Source organism: Carettochelys insculpta, chromosome 8, assembly GCF_033958435.1.
Source record: "Carettochelys insculpta isolate YL-2023 chromosome 8, ASM3395843v1, whole genome shotgun sequence".
Classification (NCBI taxonomy): Eukaryota; Metazoa; Chordata; order Testudines; family Carettochelyidae; genus Carettochelys; species Carettochelys insculpta.
Window position 1 is genome coordinate 47802418 of NC_134144.1, and position 15818 is coordinate 47818235.

The 15818-nt window shown below is 41.6% G+C and overlaps 1 protein-coding gene across 4 annotated transcripts in view; it reads right to left on the minus strand.

The window, feature by feature from the left end:
• The window catches only part of FMNL2 (formin like 2), a 273735-nt gene that overhangs the window by 118261 nt on the left and 139656 nt on the right, over positions 1-15818 (minus strand). For all 4 annotated transcript variants that reach the window (XM_075001076.1, XM_075001074.1, XM_075001075.1 and 1 more), the window contains exon 2: positions 6432-6515. In XM_075001076.1, the coding sequence (XP_074857177.1) occupies positions 6432-6515 (84 nt within the window). The remainder of the gene's footprint in view (positions 1-6431; positions 6516-15818) is intronic.

The window sequence follows — 15818 nt, forward strand, 5'->3', positions numbered from 1 at the left end:
TGGAGGGTGACATATACACCATTTATTAATCATTATATGTTTATTTTATAGTGCCAAAAATAGTGCTAGGCATTTCACAAAAGATAAAGAGGGAGATTCTTTGCCCTGAGATCTTACGTTCTAAGTTGCAGGCACAACATATTGAGTGCCCATGACAAGTTGTAGGGAAATAATGGGGTGAGGAAGTACACAAGTACTATAGCACCACATGAATAAGATGTTTGTGTGTTTGAGCTTCTACCTGGATGCAAAGTTGTTTGTCTGTTGGTTTGTCTGAATAAGTAATAAAAGACACAACAGAGTGAATAAATCCTACCACCTCTATTGTTTCATATACTGTATGTCAAAGCATTGGAGCAGGCACTCTAAATGCTCTGGGCTACAGTGCTAACAATGTGCTGATATCACCCAGTTCTACTATTTCTCCTCAAGTGTGGGCAATGCTGGTTCCCCATTACCCCACTGCCTGAAGGAACATTGTGAAAAGTACTTGGTTCAATCCAGTTATGACAGGCTAACAGGAAGAGGAAAGTAGAGCCTGGTCCCTTGGTGACAAAATTGCTGCACATTCTGCACAGCAATAAAAGCAACAGAAATACAGACAGGCCACATCTGGAAAATAATGGCAGTGACTTTTAAAAAGAAAGACAGGTAAATCTTCTCTCAGAGAACAACCGCTGGATAGTTTTTAACTGGGAAGTTGAATGTTGTCTGAACAAAACACTGCATTGAACGTACGTCAGTTACCTGGGAGTGAACACAGTATGACATGTACCTGCTAGATAAAGTTCTTCTGAAACTGATTCAGTGTAGTGTTTTTCAAGCTATTATACTGGTACAATATCTTGGGATGGTTGCTGCAAGAAATCCTAGTACGGATTATTCCTATACCATTCAGCACTAACTGACATGAATAAATCATTCTGTTAGTCTTTAAAGTGCTACATTTCTGCTGCTTTGCTGGAGAACAGACTAACATGGCTACTTCTCTGTTACTATTTGACAATTTCTATATATCTCAATTTAAGCAACCAACAATTCCTGTAAGTGTAACAAATTCAGGATAAAGTTTGAGTGCAAAAGCATAAAACCATTCCCAATGTGTCCTTAACCATGGTCCTGAGTGCTCCCATGATGCCTGACACATTATAAGGACTATTTCACATACGCTGGTGTTTGACGTAACAATTACTCCCTGCATCTCTCTGCTCTTTTACCTAATATGCCAACAATGATAACAATTTTTCTGATTTGTCAACCTTGATAAAAATATTTGGACCTCTGTGCTTTACATTTCCAGTCTGTTCTGGTAGGGCTGTATATCTGAAGAAGTGGGTCTGTCCCACGAAAGCTCATCACCTAATAAATTATTTTGTTAGTTTTTAAAGTGCTACTGACTGCTTTTTTGTTTTGATAGACTACAGACTAACACGGCTACCTCTGTTACTTGAAACAGTTATTTATGCTTTTTTATTTATGCCTCATAGTTAATAATGTAAGATTTAACCTATGATGGTAATTTTTAAAAAGTCAGAGTTCCATGTTTTTCCCCTATCATTACGGTCCTAAGGAGAAAGAATGTAAGAGGGTATCCGGTTACACGACTAACTGATAAGCATCTACTTCATGTGACAATCAACCCAAATTTTTAAAGTGACGTTTAGCTGAAGCACCACATTTGCCCAGGTGACACTACCATGCTTTGCACGCATAAATACATATTGAGTCAACCTCGATCCAATCAAGGCCCCAGCTCATACGAATCAAGGCCCCATCTTGCTCCAAACTTGGTGAATCTACACTGAGCTCCATGCTGTTAACAAATCCTTACAGCGGGAGCCTTTTGCCTAAAACACTTCCCTGACACTAGGTTTCATTACACAAACACCACACAGCTCTAGTAATGATTCAGCAAAATAGCAAATCATGGTGGCAGTCCTGTGACTTTCAATCAACCACAGTCTTCCTGGTAGGTCTCCTACGTACCCTTTCTCTGTTACTCCACGTACCACCAACAGCTTCCAGTACAGAAAACGCCCTGGCTGGGAAGTGAGCCTTCTCTGAGACCGAAGTGTCATGTCAAAAGCAACAAGAAGTCTTGTGGCACCTTATAGACTAACAGATATTTTGGAACATAAGCTTTTGTGGGCAAAGACCCGCTTCGTCAGACGCATGAGTGGGAGGGGGGGTTTCAGAGGGGAATTTAACGAGTGGGGTCCCAGTAAAAGGGAGGGCCAGAGCTGACAAGGTCTATTCAGCAAGGTAGAAATGGCCCAGTATGAACAGTACTTATCAAAGGAGATAAAAACAAGTCAGATCAGACAGGGAGATGTGAGCCTTTGTCAGCATCTAATGGGGAGATATTAACACCCAGAGCAGAGAAGTAAGCTTACCTTGCTGAATAGACCTTGCCAGCTCTGGCCCTCCCTTTTACTGGGACCCCACTCTTTAAATTCCCCTCTGAAGCTCTTGTAAGCTTACCTTGCTGAACAGACCTTGTCAGCTCCCTTTTACTGGGACCCCACTCTTTAAATTCCCCTCTGAAAACCTTGTAAACTTACCTTGTAAGCTTACCTTGCTGAACAGACCTTGTTAGTGCTGGCCACCCCTTTTACTGGGACCCCACTCTTTAAATTCCCCTCTGAAACCACCCCCACCCACTCAAGCATCTGACGAAGTGGGTCTTTGCCCACGAAAGCTTATGCTCCAAAATATCTGTTAGTCGATAAGGTGCCACAAGATTTCTTGTTGTTCTCGAAGCTACAGATTAACACGGCTACTTCTCTGATACGTGTCACGTCAAAACAAAAAGCAGTCAAGTAGCACTTTAAAGACTAGCAAAATGGTTTATTAGGTGAGCTTTCGTGGGACAGACCCACTTCTTCAGACCACAGCCAGGCCAGAACAGACTCAATATTTAAGGCACAGAGAACCAAAAACAGTAAGCAAGCAGGACAAATCAGAAAAAGATAATCAAGGTGAGCAAATCAGAGAGTGGAGGGGCAAAGTTAGCCATTAGGGGGCATGGAAAAGCTGTGAACACATGCCCCCTCCCCCGCCAACATTTCTGTCCCCTTCACAGTATCCTCTGCCCAGAAACCTGGAAAGGACCATATGATAGCTCTCCTCCCAGAGGATTGCAAAACTCTATTAGCTCCTAAGCCTTAGGGCAGCTTATCAAATACAAAAATCTTTATCACCGTCCCTTGTAGCTCTCTCAGGTCACTCCTTCTCTTTACCCTCCACAATAAGGAATCTCCAAGGGTAGAGCATTTGCATCTAGGAAACAGACCTTTTTGTTTCTTATGTCATTCCTCTCCCATTGTTCTACCTAGGACATTCTCCTGCTTTAGGCAGTGCTGTTTGGGTCCAGAAACCAGAACATCTACCTATGTTTTCTTTAGGCCTGCAATCATCACTCAGAATCAGATCTCCCAAGGATGACATCATGTCACTCACGCAACCATTTGCACATTCCTGGAATATCAGACATTCAGGTACTTTCCAGGTTTGGCATAGGCGTACCCCTTCCAGTACAGTCATGTCCCTGCCAGCATGAGCTTGCATTCCAGGTCATACCACACAGGGCACATGATTTTGAAAAGCATGCCATCTCCCTGCCCGTCACACAAAAAGCTTGCATGAGGCCATGCTGGTAGGGGCAGAATGGTGTGTTGCTCGTTATGGCATCTAATACTGGACCAAAAAAGCACCTGGTTTTGTCTCAGTACCAACTGGGAGACAAACATTTAAAACTGGATGAGTGGCCTAATGACGCCTCATTTCTCCAGAACAAGTAACTGGAGCAAATGATGCAGCAGCAGCAGGAAACCTTCTTGTCCCATTACTTCCTCAGGAATCAGCAATTCTCTCATGCCTGATAAGCCCAGGAACTCTGATAAACTTGGGAAAGGGTGGAATGCAGTGTTTCCTGTGCACTCGTGCTGCTCCTCAGGAGAGATACAGATGCAGTCCAGCTGATTAGCAGAGCGCCCACAGCTAGGTTTTTTTGTTTCTACTGGTGATGCGCATTCACACGTGCCTCAGAGCGTCCATAAAATGTACTCTGCACATGGATGGAAATGATTAGAGGGAACATTGGTGGAATGGGGGCCTGTGACTGAGCAAGGGAGCAGCACCCTTGGGGAACGTTAAAAGCTGACTTAGAGGTCCGTGAAATATTTTAAATCAACATGAGGGTCCTCAGGTTGCTAAAGTTTGAGGACTGACTGCTGGCATAGAGTAATGAATCATGACGATACAGAACAGCAATTAATATCCTGCCTCAATTAAAACTGAAAAACATATTGCACACAAAGCCTATTCATGGGAGAATGTGTTTTCACCTGGGGCCATAATTATGTGGACAGATACAAATATTTCATGCACCATATGCTATACTACGCTCTGTGATGGCTGCTCCAATTTACACTGACTGGTAATCACTCCCAAGGTGATGTCAGGGCAGCTAGGGAGCTGTGGCAGATAACAGAACTTCAGTCACATGCCCAAAACAGGCTCTCCTCCTCCTCCTCCTCCTCCTCCTCTCCCCCTCCCCCGCCACCATGACAGCCACGTTCAGGAGGGGATGGCATAAAGCCAGTCATTCTGACACTATATCACTTTGTGATTTTCCCACTTTAAGAGAATCAGAAGCTCACTAGCACACCTTAGTAACCCTCTGTGCCATCACTATCACATCAGTGGAAAGGGGCCTTATCTTGCCTGAGAACCTATCCCAGTACGTTTTAAACATGGCAGGCCCTTGCAGAGGTCCAAAGAGATCCTGGCCACGTCCAGCTTTTGAGGCCCGCAGCCATAATAAAAATAAAAAATGACAACCCACGAAAACAAAGTAAGAGACCAAAAAAGGAGCCATAATTTGAATAGTTATAATCCAGAGTCTTTTTCTGTGCTAACGCACTCGTTATTGAGGGATGCACATAAAAACGAGTTGTAAAACTTATCAAATGTCAAAAAAAAAAAAAAATCAAAAAGTGTCTAAATTTCAGGACCGTTTTGAGCTTGAGGCCAAGAGCAAATGGCCCACCTGGTCCCTCATCTGATTGGCCCTGAAACAGAGTGAGGAAAACATGCTGCTAATTATTGGGATTTTCCCTTTTGTTTCCCATGCTGTATATTGCTACATGTCTGTCTCAACTGCATTATCTTTTCATCTTTAGACTTTAAAACTTACGTAAAGTGGCAGCAGCTGTGTACTGTAAATGTATGACAACACACTGAAGTATGAATGAATGCATCTAGGCCATGTGATGTGCCTGCTTTTTTCTTTCTCAATCTTGCATGTGTGCAAAATGACTGTATAAAACCAAGGAAATATCTCAGAATTCATTACTTTCACTTTGCTGGTACATGCTTTAAGCAACAGTCCTTGAGAATATTAGTTATTTACAGTACATTAAGTAACCTGATGCAGTGTTTCAGTAATCTGTAATTTTAAATGTTACAATACTTTAAATATTTTGTATAAAATATTCAAGGACTCGAGATTGCTCTGCATTTCATTAATTTAATTTTGTAACAGACTCTGCCACTTGATATACACTTGTATTATATATATAGATATAAAGAAGATGTCCCACAATGTATAGTATTACCCCATCCATGATCGATCAACATGATCAGAGATTCTTCTGAATTCCTACTAAGGGTTCCTACATCCTCACTTTTTCTCTGTGGCTATATCTCAACAGAACACAGTCTTTCACCCCAGGCTAACTAAACCAGGAATTGTATTATCAGCAATGACTGTGTAGTGTAAATTACAATCTGATTTAGGTATTAGCTTCAAAACCTATATCCTGCCATTTTTTGCTTTATGCTCTTGAAATATTTTTTTCTGTTCCTTTGCTGTTACAGAGCCAACACGATAATGATCATCCATTATTCTCAGGGCTGTGCTGACAAAACAGTGAAGCTGTTGCAGCACAAAGACTTCTTGGCACCTGGTGTGATTTAACTACATATTGTTAGATCTCTGGCAGTGGGGAAATAGTTCAGCTCGATGAACATTCATGCTCTGCTGACAGTGATAGTTGTGATAGTGGTTTTGTGAAATAGTACAAGAGGAACGGAATCAGCCTAAATTCACCAAGAAACTGTGATAATTTGGGAGCATCACTGATGTAGATCAAATTCATACCAGTGACCAAAGATGAAGAAAGGTCACCCTCCTTAAATCTATGCCACAGTAATGTTAATGTCATACAACACAAAGGGAAATATGCAAATAAAACAGAGTAAGATCAGATGGGAAAGAAATATTATTGGATAGCTGCTAATGGATGCTACAGACAATGGAGCAGAATGTTGTCCTTGACATTATCCCCCTTGAACAGAGGGACAAGGGAGAAACCTATCTTTTGCATTTCATAACTACAATGCTAAAAACACTGATGGTTTCTCTTTACCTGATCACAGATCAGCTCCCATTTCTTCTCATTGTCATACTGCCGAAGTAACCTGGCTTTGTCAGGTGGCAAGTTCATTGCATTCTGTGGAGAAAGAGAAAACAAATGTGAGAAAATACAATAGGCTTCGGACTGATAGGTCAGAAAGGAGCAAACCAAGACAAGGTGATTGTGCTGGTTTAATGGTTTTATTTGAATTCCTTGTGGTCCAGTTAATCCACAACATTCCACAGCGGCTCTTTAAATGTCCATGTTAGAGCTTTGTCTGAGGAGGCAGGAGGCACTGGTGCACTGCTTCTCAAGGACATTACGTCTTTCAAAAGACTTATACTTCCTGGTGTTGGCAGAAGCACAACAGAGATGGGGTTTTGTTCTCCCAGCCCAGCTATCCTGGAGTAGGGGACTACACAGGCCATGTTACCAGTGCAGAAAGCACTAGCCTTCCCAATGGGCACAGACTGTGTTCTGGTGGTGGGGCAGGAACATACACCTTACACTACCTCCCCAACCCAGCACACTGGCAAAGGGTCATGCATAACTTTTACCCGTGTTGGGAGATTTCAATTTTTTTTTTAAAAGAAGGATCTTAAATGACATTGAAATACTAATAAAATGGTATTTTATTTTAGCGGCAGGGCAGTATTTGAGCTTTTAATGTCTCAGCGCACAATCTTAACTAGATCATTTACATCCTGAAGATAAGCACTGTCCATACTGACAGGGCACCATTCACATACAGAAAATGTTATGAGCTAGAAACCAGGGTTTACAGCCCACAGTACGGAAAAGGTGTAGGGCATACCAACACAATCAGCATCAACTCCTTTAATGGTAAAAAAAAAATTTCCTTTCACATCTGTTTGTTTGGTATTGATTGAGGTTGATTCCCAGAGCTACGCCTCTACACTTATGGTAATAATTCTCATACATTCACTTACAGAGTCTCTTTTACCCAAGAATCTCCCAAGCACATCATGAACATTAAATAAGTCTCATTAGACACCAGTAAGTTGAAGCACAGAGAAGTTAAGTGGCATGCCCAAAGACAGAGATAGAGTCAAAAAGAGATTGTCAGTCCCTGGCTCAGACTGCTTCAGACAACCATCTGCCTCCACAGATTTTTCTAAAAATGAATTTGTCAGCTAATATCTGAGATACATGGAGGGAAAAATTTCTGGTGTGTTATCAGAGGTTCCTGCTAAATGCCTACTAGATTGTCAACCTTACAGTGCAAGACTGGAACCTAACTCGCTTATGTACTGCCTGAAAAGTCAAGTTTGTGAAGGAAAAGACAACTCCAATGTTGACACAGTTACTAAGTACATTTACTCAGTGCTCTGCATCCACACAAGGTCTGCAGTGGATGCCAGAACCAAAGGGCTTTAAATAATTCAGCAGTGAAGCAGTATGATAGTATATGGGCAAACAGATAACAAAACATTCAGTCCCTAAGCTGCACAATTTCACAATTCGTGACTTTATCAAACCTCCCATTACACTGAAACAAATCTGTTCCTCAGATTCTTCAAAATACTTTCCAGAGCTGCATTGTCCTGTGAGTTACAGCAAGGAAGCCCCACTGCAGCTGTTGTGGCTGGAGAAGGATAACTGAGGGCAGAGTGCAGAAAGTAGGATGATGGGTTGTGTAAGCTGTTGTCTCTCTGCACACAAGGAGTAGTATCTACCAAGGCTAGCTGAGACTGCCGAGACACCAGGTGCAATTTCCTCAATCCTAAAGGTCGAGCTATGTACTGAAAATATAAATGAGTCCTAGACATGACAGGTTAAGGGCTAATAGCAGAGTGTGTCTTTTAAATTGAAGTTGAAATGCAATATATTGGGAAGCAGTATTTCTACAGGATGTAACCTCAACCATAATCTAACAATTGTATCTTGCATCTAAACAGGCTCAATGATCCATAGCTGAACTGTTTAAGAAAAGACATTTATGCTGTGAGCTCATAGGTTTCATGTTCAGATACCAAACCTAACACCAGGAATTCAGACAGCAATTCCCTTAGAACAAGTTTTGTGTTGTCTATATGATTGGACAGCACCCAGCACACATTGCTGGCACAAATTAACAACAGCTGTAATGGTTACATTCAAAATATTAATACATCATGTGAAGGTGTTTAGCAAGGACAGTTAGACAAGAGAGCTTATCTGTAATAGCCTAGAGATCAATATATCTGACAGTGATTTCTCAGGTCCTTTCTGCTTGTCTCATCATTACATTGCTGTGATAGGCTAGCTGCTTTCACCATTCATATACGTCAAGTGCTGGTTCGTTCCTGTCTACAACATCACAGTAACACATCATTTGCTTCTGCACCATTACGAGGACTTTTTAACTTATGTTTTCATAGCAGATAGTATGACCTGCTCTTTTTTAAAGTAATTACAATATCTGATTCGCTACACTGGAACTTCAGTGAACTGTCATGTGGGTTGAGAACAAGAAAAAGACCACAGCTAAGATTCAAGGATACATGCAAAAACACCCTGAAAAAATTCAACATCAATCCAAAATCGTGGGAACCTACATCATCAGATTGAAATACCTGGCAACGACTGCTACAACAGGGCACATCATCCTTTGATAGTATATGTGCAAGCCATGCAGAAGAACTTTGTCTTAGAAGGAAAAAACCTTCTCAGACTCAAGAATTCAGAAACAGACTGACATGCGGTTATTACAATTGACTGCGCAAATCCAATACTGGATGGATAAGCCATGAGAGAAGCTACAGACTCAAAACACTGCCCATAGATCCTCACCACCACTGCTAACCATCATCTCTTGAGACAAAAAGGGGCCATATATATATATACACTGGAATAGTGTAACTTTGCTAACATTATTGTTCTGTAAATACCTCTTCCAATCTACCAACAGCACCACAGATGCTAACCAGGCTTACTGAGTCTCCAGTTTAGCAATCTGTTACCCTTGGGGTTCAATGGGCATAAGGCTTCCATCCTTTTGTCTTTCTCAGTACTAGTAAGACATTTCTGTAATCCTGGATTCTGAGAGTCAGACAGCAACTTTGCAGAAAGAGTGCCTAATCCCCTTAACTTTTCCATCCAAGTTCTCAAACTTGAAAGTGGATTTGAAGTTTCTCTGATTACTTAGGAATGCTCTGCCTGGCTGACATCCCTCGTTCTGCTTTACTCATCGTGTGATCTAGATAGAAGCATTGATAAGAGTGAAAGCAAAGTTTGCTTGGTTCATCCAATCCAACATTCTGTATATTGTAGATTTACTTACTATCAGTCCCACAAATGACTTGCCCAATACAACCCCATCCCTTGAGAGTCTATTATACTGCTCAACTGTAACAAACACTTTTCTTCCTGTAACCTGAGGCCAGTACTCTTTGTCCTACCACCTTATCAGATATTAAACACTTGTCTCCCTTCACTCATATTGTTACATTGACGGTGTATTTTGACTATGATCCTATCTCCCCATGATTCTACTCTTTTCTCATATATATTATCCTCCCCTTTATATATCATTTTATTGTCCTCTTGATATATTCTCTACATTATTTTTAAATATCCTTTCTAAATTGTGAGGATCCAAATTAAATTTCAAGGCTACATACAGCTGTAATTAGAGAAAATATCACCATTATGTGCAAGCATGCTACATCAGGCTGATTAGATCTAATCAGCTCATCTGGCCAGACTGATGCATGGATAGGAAACCTGCCAGGAAAACCCAGGAATTACAGGAAATTGTACGGGTAAATCAGCAGATTCATGCTTTTGCCTTTGAATGAGAACTCAATTGTGGCAATGCCACAGCATGGGGAGAGGAGTTGAGATGCTGTCTTTCGGTGAGCTGCCATTAAAGTTCCCCTCTCCTGTTGGTATTGGTAGGAAGGTCAACCTTAGTATGTTGGCCAAATGAACACTGACATTCTGCCCACTTCCAATCCCCTTGTAATTTCAGTTGGACACAGTATTCTTCACTCTGTGTCCTAAACTGCTGTGTGTTGTTACTGTGTGTTAACTACTTACTGCATTTCACTATAGCCGTTACTGCACCCATAGATGGTAAATGTCCAAATCTTCCTCACCTTCTTCAGAGATGAGTGAGGTGAGGCTGACTAATAAGCTTCACTGGCAGCAGTACATGGTTAGTTTGCCTCATGTAGTAAAGAAGTTTTTAAACAGCTTTGAGATCCGTTTGTATGGAAGTCACTGTTGGCTGGCTGGCAAAACCACTAGTGAGGGAAGTTGAATAACATGCTCATCAGCAGCAGTTTCAATTCCTTTCCATGGCCTTCCTCTTATAGATTCATAAATAAAAGATTCCAAACAAAAACAAGCCACTCGCAACAATGGGTCTCAACTGGCACTGTTCCACCTACTTCTCCAGCTGGAAAAGGAAAGACAACTTTCCCTTATTAAATAGCCAGCACCACATCCCTAGCTATGTTTCTCTTCCTTCTTCTGCACACCGTTGGGACAGGCAGGGAACAGGCATGCATTGTAGATAGTGCAGCACCTTTCTACCTCGGCATAGATTCTATTTTAAGGCAAGATATTTACCATTATATCTTTGCCATTACCTTCTGCTTTAGATGGGAATCACTGTAAAAGTACTACTGGCTTTCTTCACAAATGGATTGTATTGCACTCCTTTACTGAAGGTGGTTACCAATTTTCACTCCAGGTTGTCTCAGCCTCACAGCTTTTTTGAAAGCTCTCTCACTGTCTGTGCTATTTCCTTCCTCCCCTGATATGCAGGGACTCCCATTTGTGGGACAGCTCTATGTTACAGACCTATCCTGGTATACCTACATTGCTCAGGGAAGTGAAAAATCCACCTCCCTGAGTGAAGCTGTTATCTCAACTTTACACACTTTACACAAGAAGACACTGCTATGTCAGTGACAGAGCTTTTCCTGCGGACATAGCTACCTCCCCCGAGACCAGGTCTACCCGACACACCCTATCTAGCAAACCTACCTAACTTCAGCTATGCAAATACTGTAGCTGAAGTCAACATACCACAGGGTCTTCCTGGAGGTAAGGTCAGTGGGAGCTGCGCTCCTGCCGAATCCGGCTAATCTTCTCATCCTGATGGAGTACAGGAGTCAATGGGAGAGTGTGCACAGGTTGATTTATTGTGTCTAAGCTACAGTGTTGATCCACCATCTAGTATAGAGAAGTCCTCAGGGTGGTCAATGAACTACACTGATGTCTAAAGCTTTCCTGTCAGCATATGATCATCTTCACTAAAGTACTACAGAGGCACTGCTGCGCTTACATGGTGCTATATGTGACTGCAAGCTTTTATATCAAATCTGACTACAGAGAACTAAATTAATCTTTCTTGCTCCCTTAGAAGTTCAGGTCTGTCCTCCTGCTCTTTCTTTCCGTTGGGTGTGGTCAGCAAATTCATCACTCTTTCTCGAGTGTTAAAGAATGTATAAAGTAATAGTTATCAAATGCTGTCTGCTGCAGCATCCTAATACTGTTCTACTCTTGGAAGTCTTGATATAAATAACTGATCCTTATGTACTGCTGGACAACCAATTTCTAGTATACATGATGGTATTTTTATCTTCCTTTAGAAGTGCACTGGTTGGTACAAAATCAAATCTCTTCCTGAAATCCAAATGCACTATATCATTTGCATATCTTTTATGTACTAAGTCAGTAATTACAGCAAATAAATTGCTAATAAATTGGACTGGCATGGTCCTACATCTTGCAGTATTTGTGGCTATATTAATAATTAACAGCATGAATGAAGAGTCTGTATTTTGGACCCTTTTTCTGTTCCTTAGGGTTAAGTGGAATGACTCACAAAAGTCTCGTCATTTCCTCTTTTTCTCATAACTATGAATTTTACAACCACCAACTTCGCTTTTCAGCTCAGATGATTGGATGCTTCACTATGGTCCATCTTTTTCACTTTCCATCCTTATCCCCCAAATAAAAATATATGATTGCATGGTTATTGCATCAGTGTCTATTCTAATCTAGACTAAACCTGAGTCACAACATCCTGTGCTTGCCTTCTGTGTTACAGTCATCTCCTCTAATACAATCAGCGCACAGCATTGCCATGCAGCCCTTAGATCTGATTTTCCACCATCGTACACCTTGTATAATCATTAACACCACTCCCAAGTGGGTATGCAATGCTACCCTAATCAGGCAGGTGGTGTTTTACAACTACTTTACGTTCCCTTTGAGATGCTGTAAAGCCAGGTCTACACCAGGCCGAAAAGTTGATTTAAGTTGACAATTGCATAGGCGGAATCGACATATCATGGATTGATTTTTCTAGCTGTCCACACAGTGGGAGGTCAACAGGACGAACTCTCCCATTGACCACCCTTATGCCTCGTGACAGTGAGGAGTATCAGGATCGACTATAGAGCCCTGATGGTTCGATTTAGCGTGTCCCCACTAGGGGACAAATCAATCTTCCGGTAAGTTACCGAAAGGCGGAAGGAATGCAATGCAGATTCAGGCCCTGATAGTATCTAAAAGCCGCTGTTTTTCATTTTCACCTTTCTATCAACATTATATCTGTCTTTAGAGCACGTTAAGAAATAAAAAAGCTTCAGGAAATCACCTGCTGAGGAGAGTGCAGGCGTGGTGTTTTGCAGTCAAAGTACTTTGACTGCCTTTGGAATGTAGCCATGATATAACAGCAACTTATCTGACTGTATTTGATCATTCCACTTTACCGTGCACTTTCCTTTTATGCATCAAGGGAGAATAAAGGTTACTCGTCCAGTGACTGAAACAGTAAAACTGAATACCATTAATTGAAGTTCTGGTCCTGTGAATGATTACTGCTTGCCTTCTCCGATTTTCTTCTCCAAAAGGCTCATGGCAGTATAAAGTTCATCCCTTCTCTAGAGCCACATTTTCAAATCACAGATATTCAGAAGTGTTTTCAGAAGTCATAAAAAGCCAAACCACAACATTTTTTTCTCCACATCTGAAAAAGCAATGTGACATTTGTATATCCTCTGTCTTCAGATGGTGGGTGAGATTTCTGATTCCCCAAACATGCCTACAAACGGAACCCTGGAACATTACACTTAAAAATAATTGCAACTAGATCTCATACTGCACAGAGCTGACTTCAAGGTCTGGGTTGCCAGTCACATTTTGGCTCGTATAATACATAGGTTCTCTCTTTCCCCATAAATTCCAATAGTATTCATGTCTACTACTAAGTGCCAAATAACGTAGGTAAGGTTTCTATTTTGTGCACTCTAAATTCACAGCATAAAACCAGAACTTATCTTAATTAAACCAGCAGATGGAAAACTGGGGGCATATGCTAGGAAATCTACAGAGTATGAAACCGCTGAAAAGTTAAAAATAAAACCAATAGCACATCACAGAAATATGCATTATTTAGCCTATGAAACTAACCTCAATTATATTCAACTTGTCACTGCTACATGAGTCCAGATGATTTGGTAACAGCACTGCATACCAAGAGTTGTCGTGACTTAATCTCATTCCAGCCAAATATACTTCATACAGTGCAGCTTTCACTCGACTATTCCACAATGGTTTCATGTTTCCACATGACAGTGGTAAAACGAGCAGCATTCAAAAAGAAGAAAAGGATCCAGGGCTTGACTAGCTTTGTTTCAACTTTGTAGCCATGTGGCTCTATTCCAGCTTTTACACAAGAAAACAGGGCACGGCACCCCGAACACAAGGCTCCAGAGGTATTTTGTCAAGTCACAGTGTCTCCACCAGCTATGATCAGAGGCAATGCTGCCCCCTGAAGGGACACTACATGAGCTCTGCTTACATTTGATTTGTTCTGCCAGGTGGGATCCATAGCCCCACCCTAACTTGACACTTCTGTGGTGCTAGAGACTGTTGCTCCTAGGGCTGTAGGAGCTACATCACTTCTGTGCACGTAAGCTTGCAGTGCTGTGACCAAGACTGGGCTGAAACCCTCAAATGATAAAGATTCTGTACAAATGCTGAGATAGCTGGACTGACTCTCCTTTCTGCCTGTCCCTTAGTCTCTCTTTACTTCTGATCCTCGTGCACAGGCACAAAGCTAGCCATGATCTAATCCCTTAACAGAGAACACAATGACAACACACACACTTCCTGAATACCTTTAACTGCTCCACAATCTTGTGACTGCTTTCAAAGTGATTACTTTACTGCACTGAATAAAAGACCAGATGGCAGCCTGGGCTGGTAAAGCCCTGTGGTCTTTGTTTTCAGAATCATGGTTCAAGGCCAGGCTGAGGTGATCGTTCTTTGTTCCTTACCAAGTCATAGTTAGCAGCTGTGTTGAGTGACAAAGGCTAATTTTATGATGTGCATAAGGATATAAAAGCGACCTTCCTTCACTCATACTGTGATCTACACTAGCTTCCGATTCCTTTCCTGAACTATCACGAAGCTGCTGCAAAACAGGAATCGCTTTTTCTCAGTCCTTCAAGAGAAGGCAATATGTTAAAATTAACGCTACGTAAGCCACTGAAAGGCAACAGGAAACGACTTCAATTAAAAACATAAAACAAGCTGTTTTCCAGCAACACAGCACACCTAAATCTTATCTCCGCAGATATCTAGGAAACAGGCTGCACTGTGTTCTGCTGTGTGCTCTGCATTCTGCTTTGCTCCCTGCACTCCTCAGATGGCTAAGCCTGGATGGTGGGCCAAAGGGACGTGACCTGAGCTGGCTGAACTTGGTACTCCCACTCAATGTGTTCTGGATGTCAACACTTTCTGTTTCCTACAAAGCAGTGTTATGCTTCTCCAGGAAGGCTGTACGCATCTGGAAGAAGGCCAAAATACTAGAGTAGCCATCTAATCTCAGCATTTTAAAGTCCACCCACTCAGAGAGAGAAAAGCTCACCAAAAGAAATGTAAACAGAACTTCATTGCTAAGGACCAAACTCCTCTGCAACATGAGGTAACACATAGGGATTCATTCAGTTCTCCAGTTTAAAACAAAATGAAGTTTATCTGCAGAGTGACTGAAGCTATTCAGCTTTTTGTATCCTTTTGTGCCCTAGGAGTTTCCATAGTCAACTAGCTAAGTAAGGGTATGTCTCCACTACACAAAAGATAGACCTGCTCAGGGCCAATATTCCAAGATTAAATTTCGCATGCCTAGTAGGGACATGTGAAATCTAACTATCTGGGATCGACAATCAACAGGAGAGTTTCTTCCATCAACCTCTCTCTGTGAGGATGGCCAAGTTAGTCAACTGTAGATAAGTTGACTCTAGCTATGCAATTGCCATAGCTAGAACTGCTTATCTATCATCGGCTTTAATGTTTACTGTAGACCTAGCCTAAAACTTACAGGTGTCAATTCCCCACTATTCCATGCCGAAAGATGGTCAAACCCAAAATCCC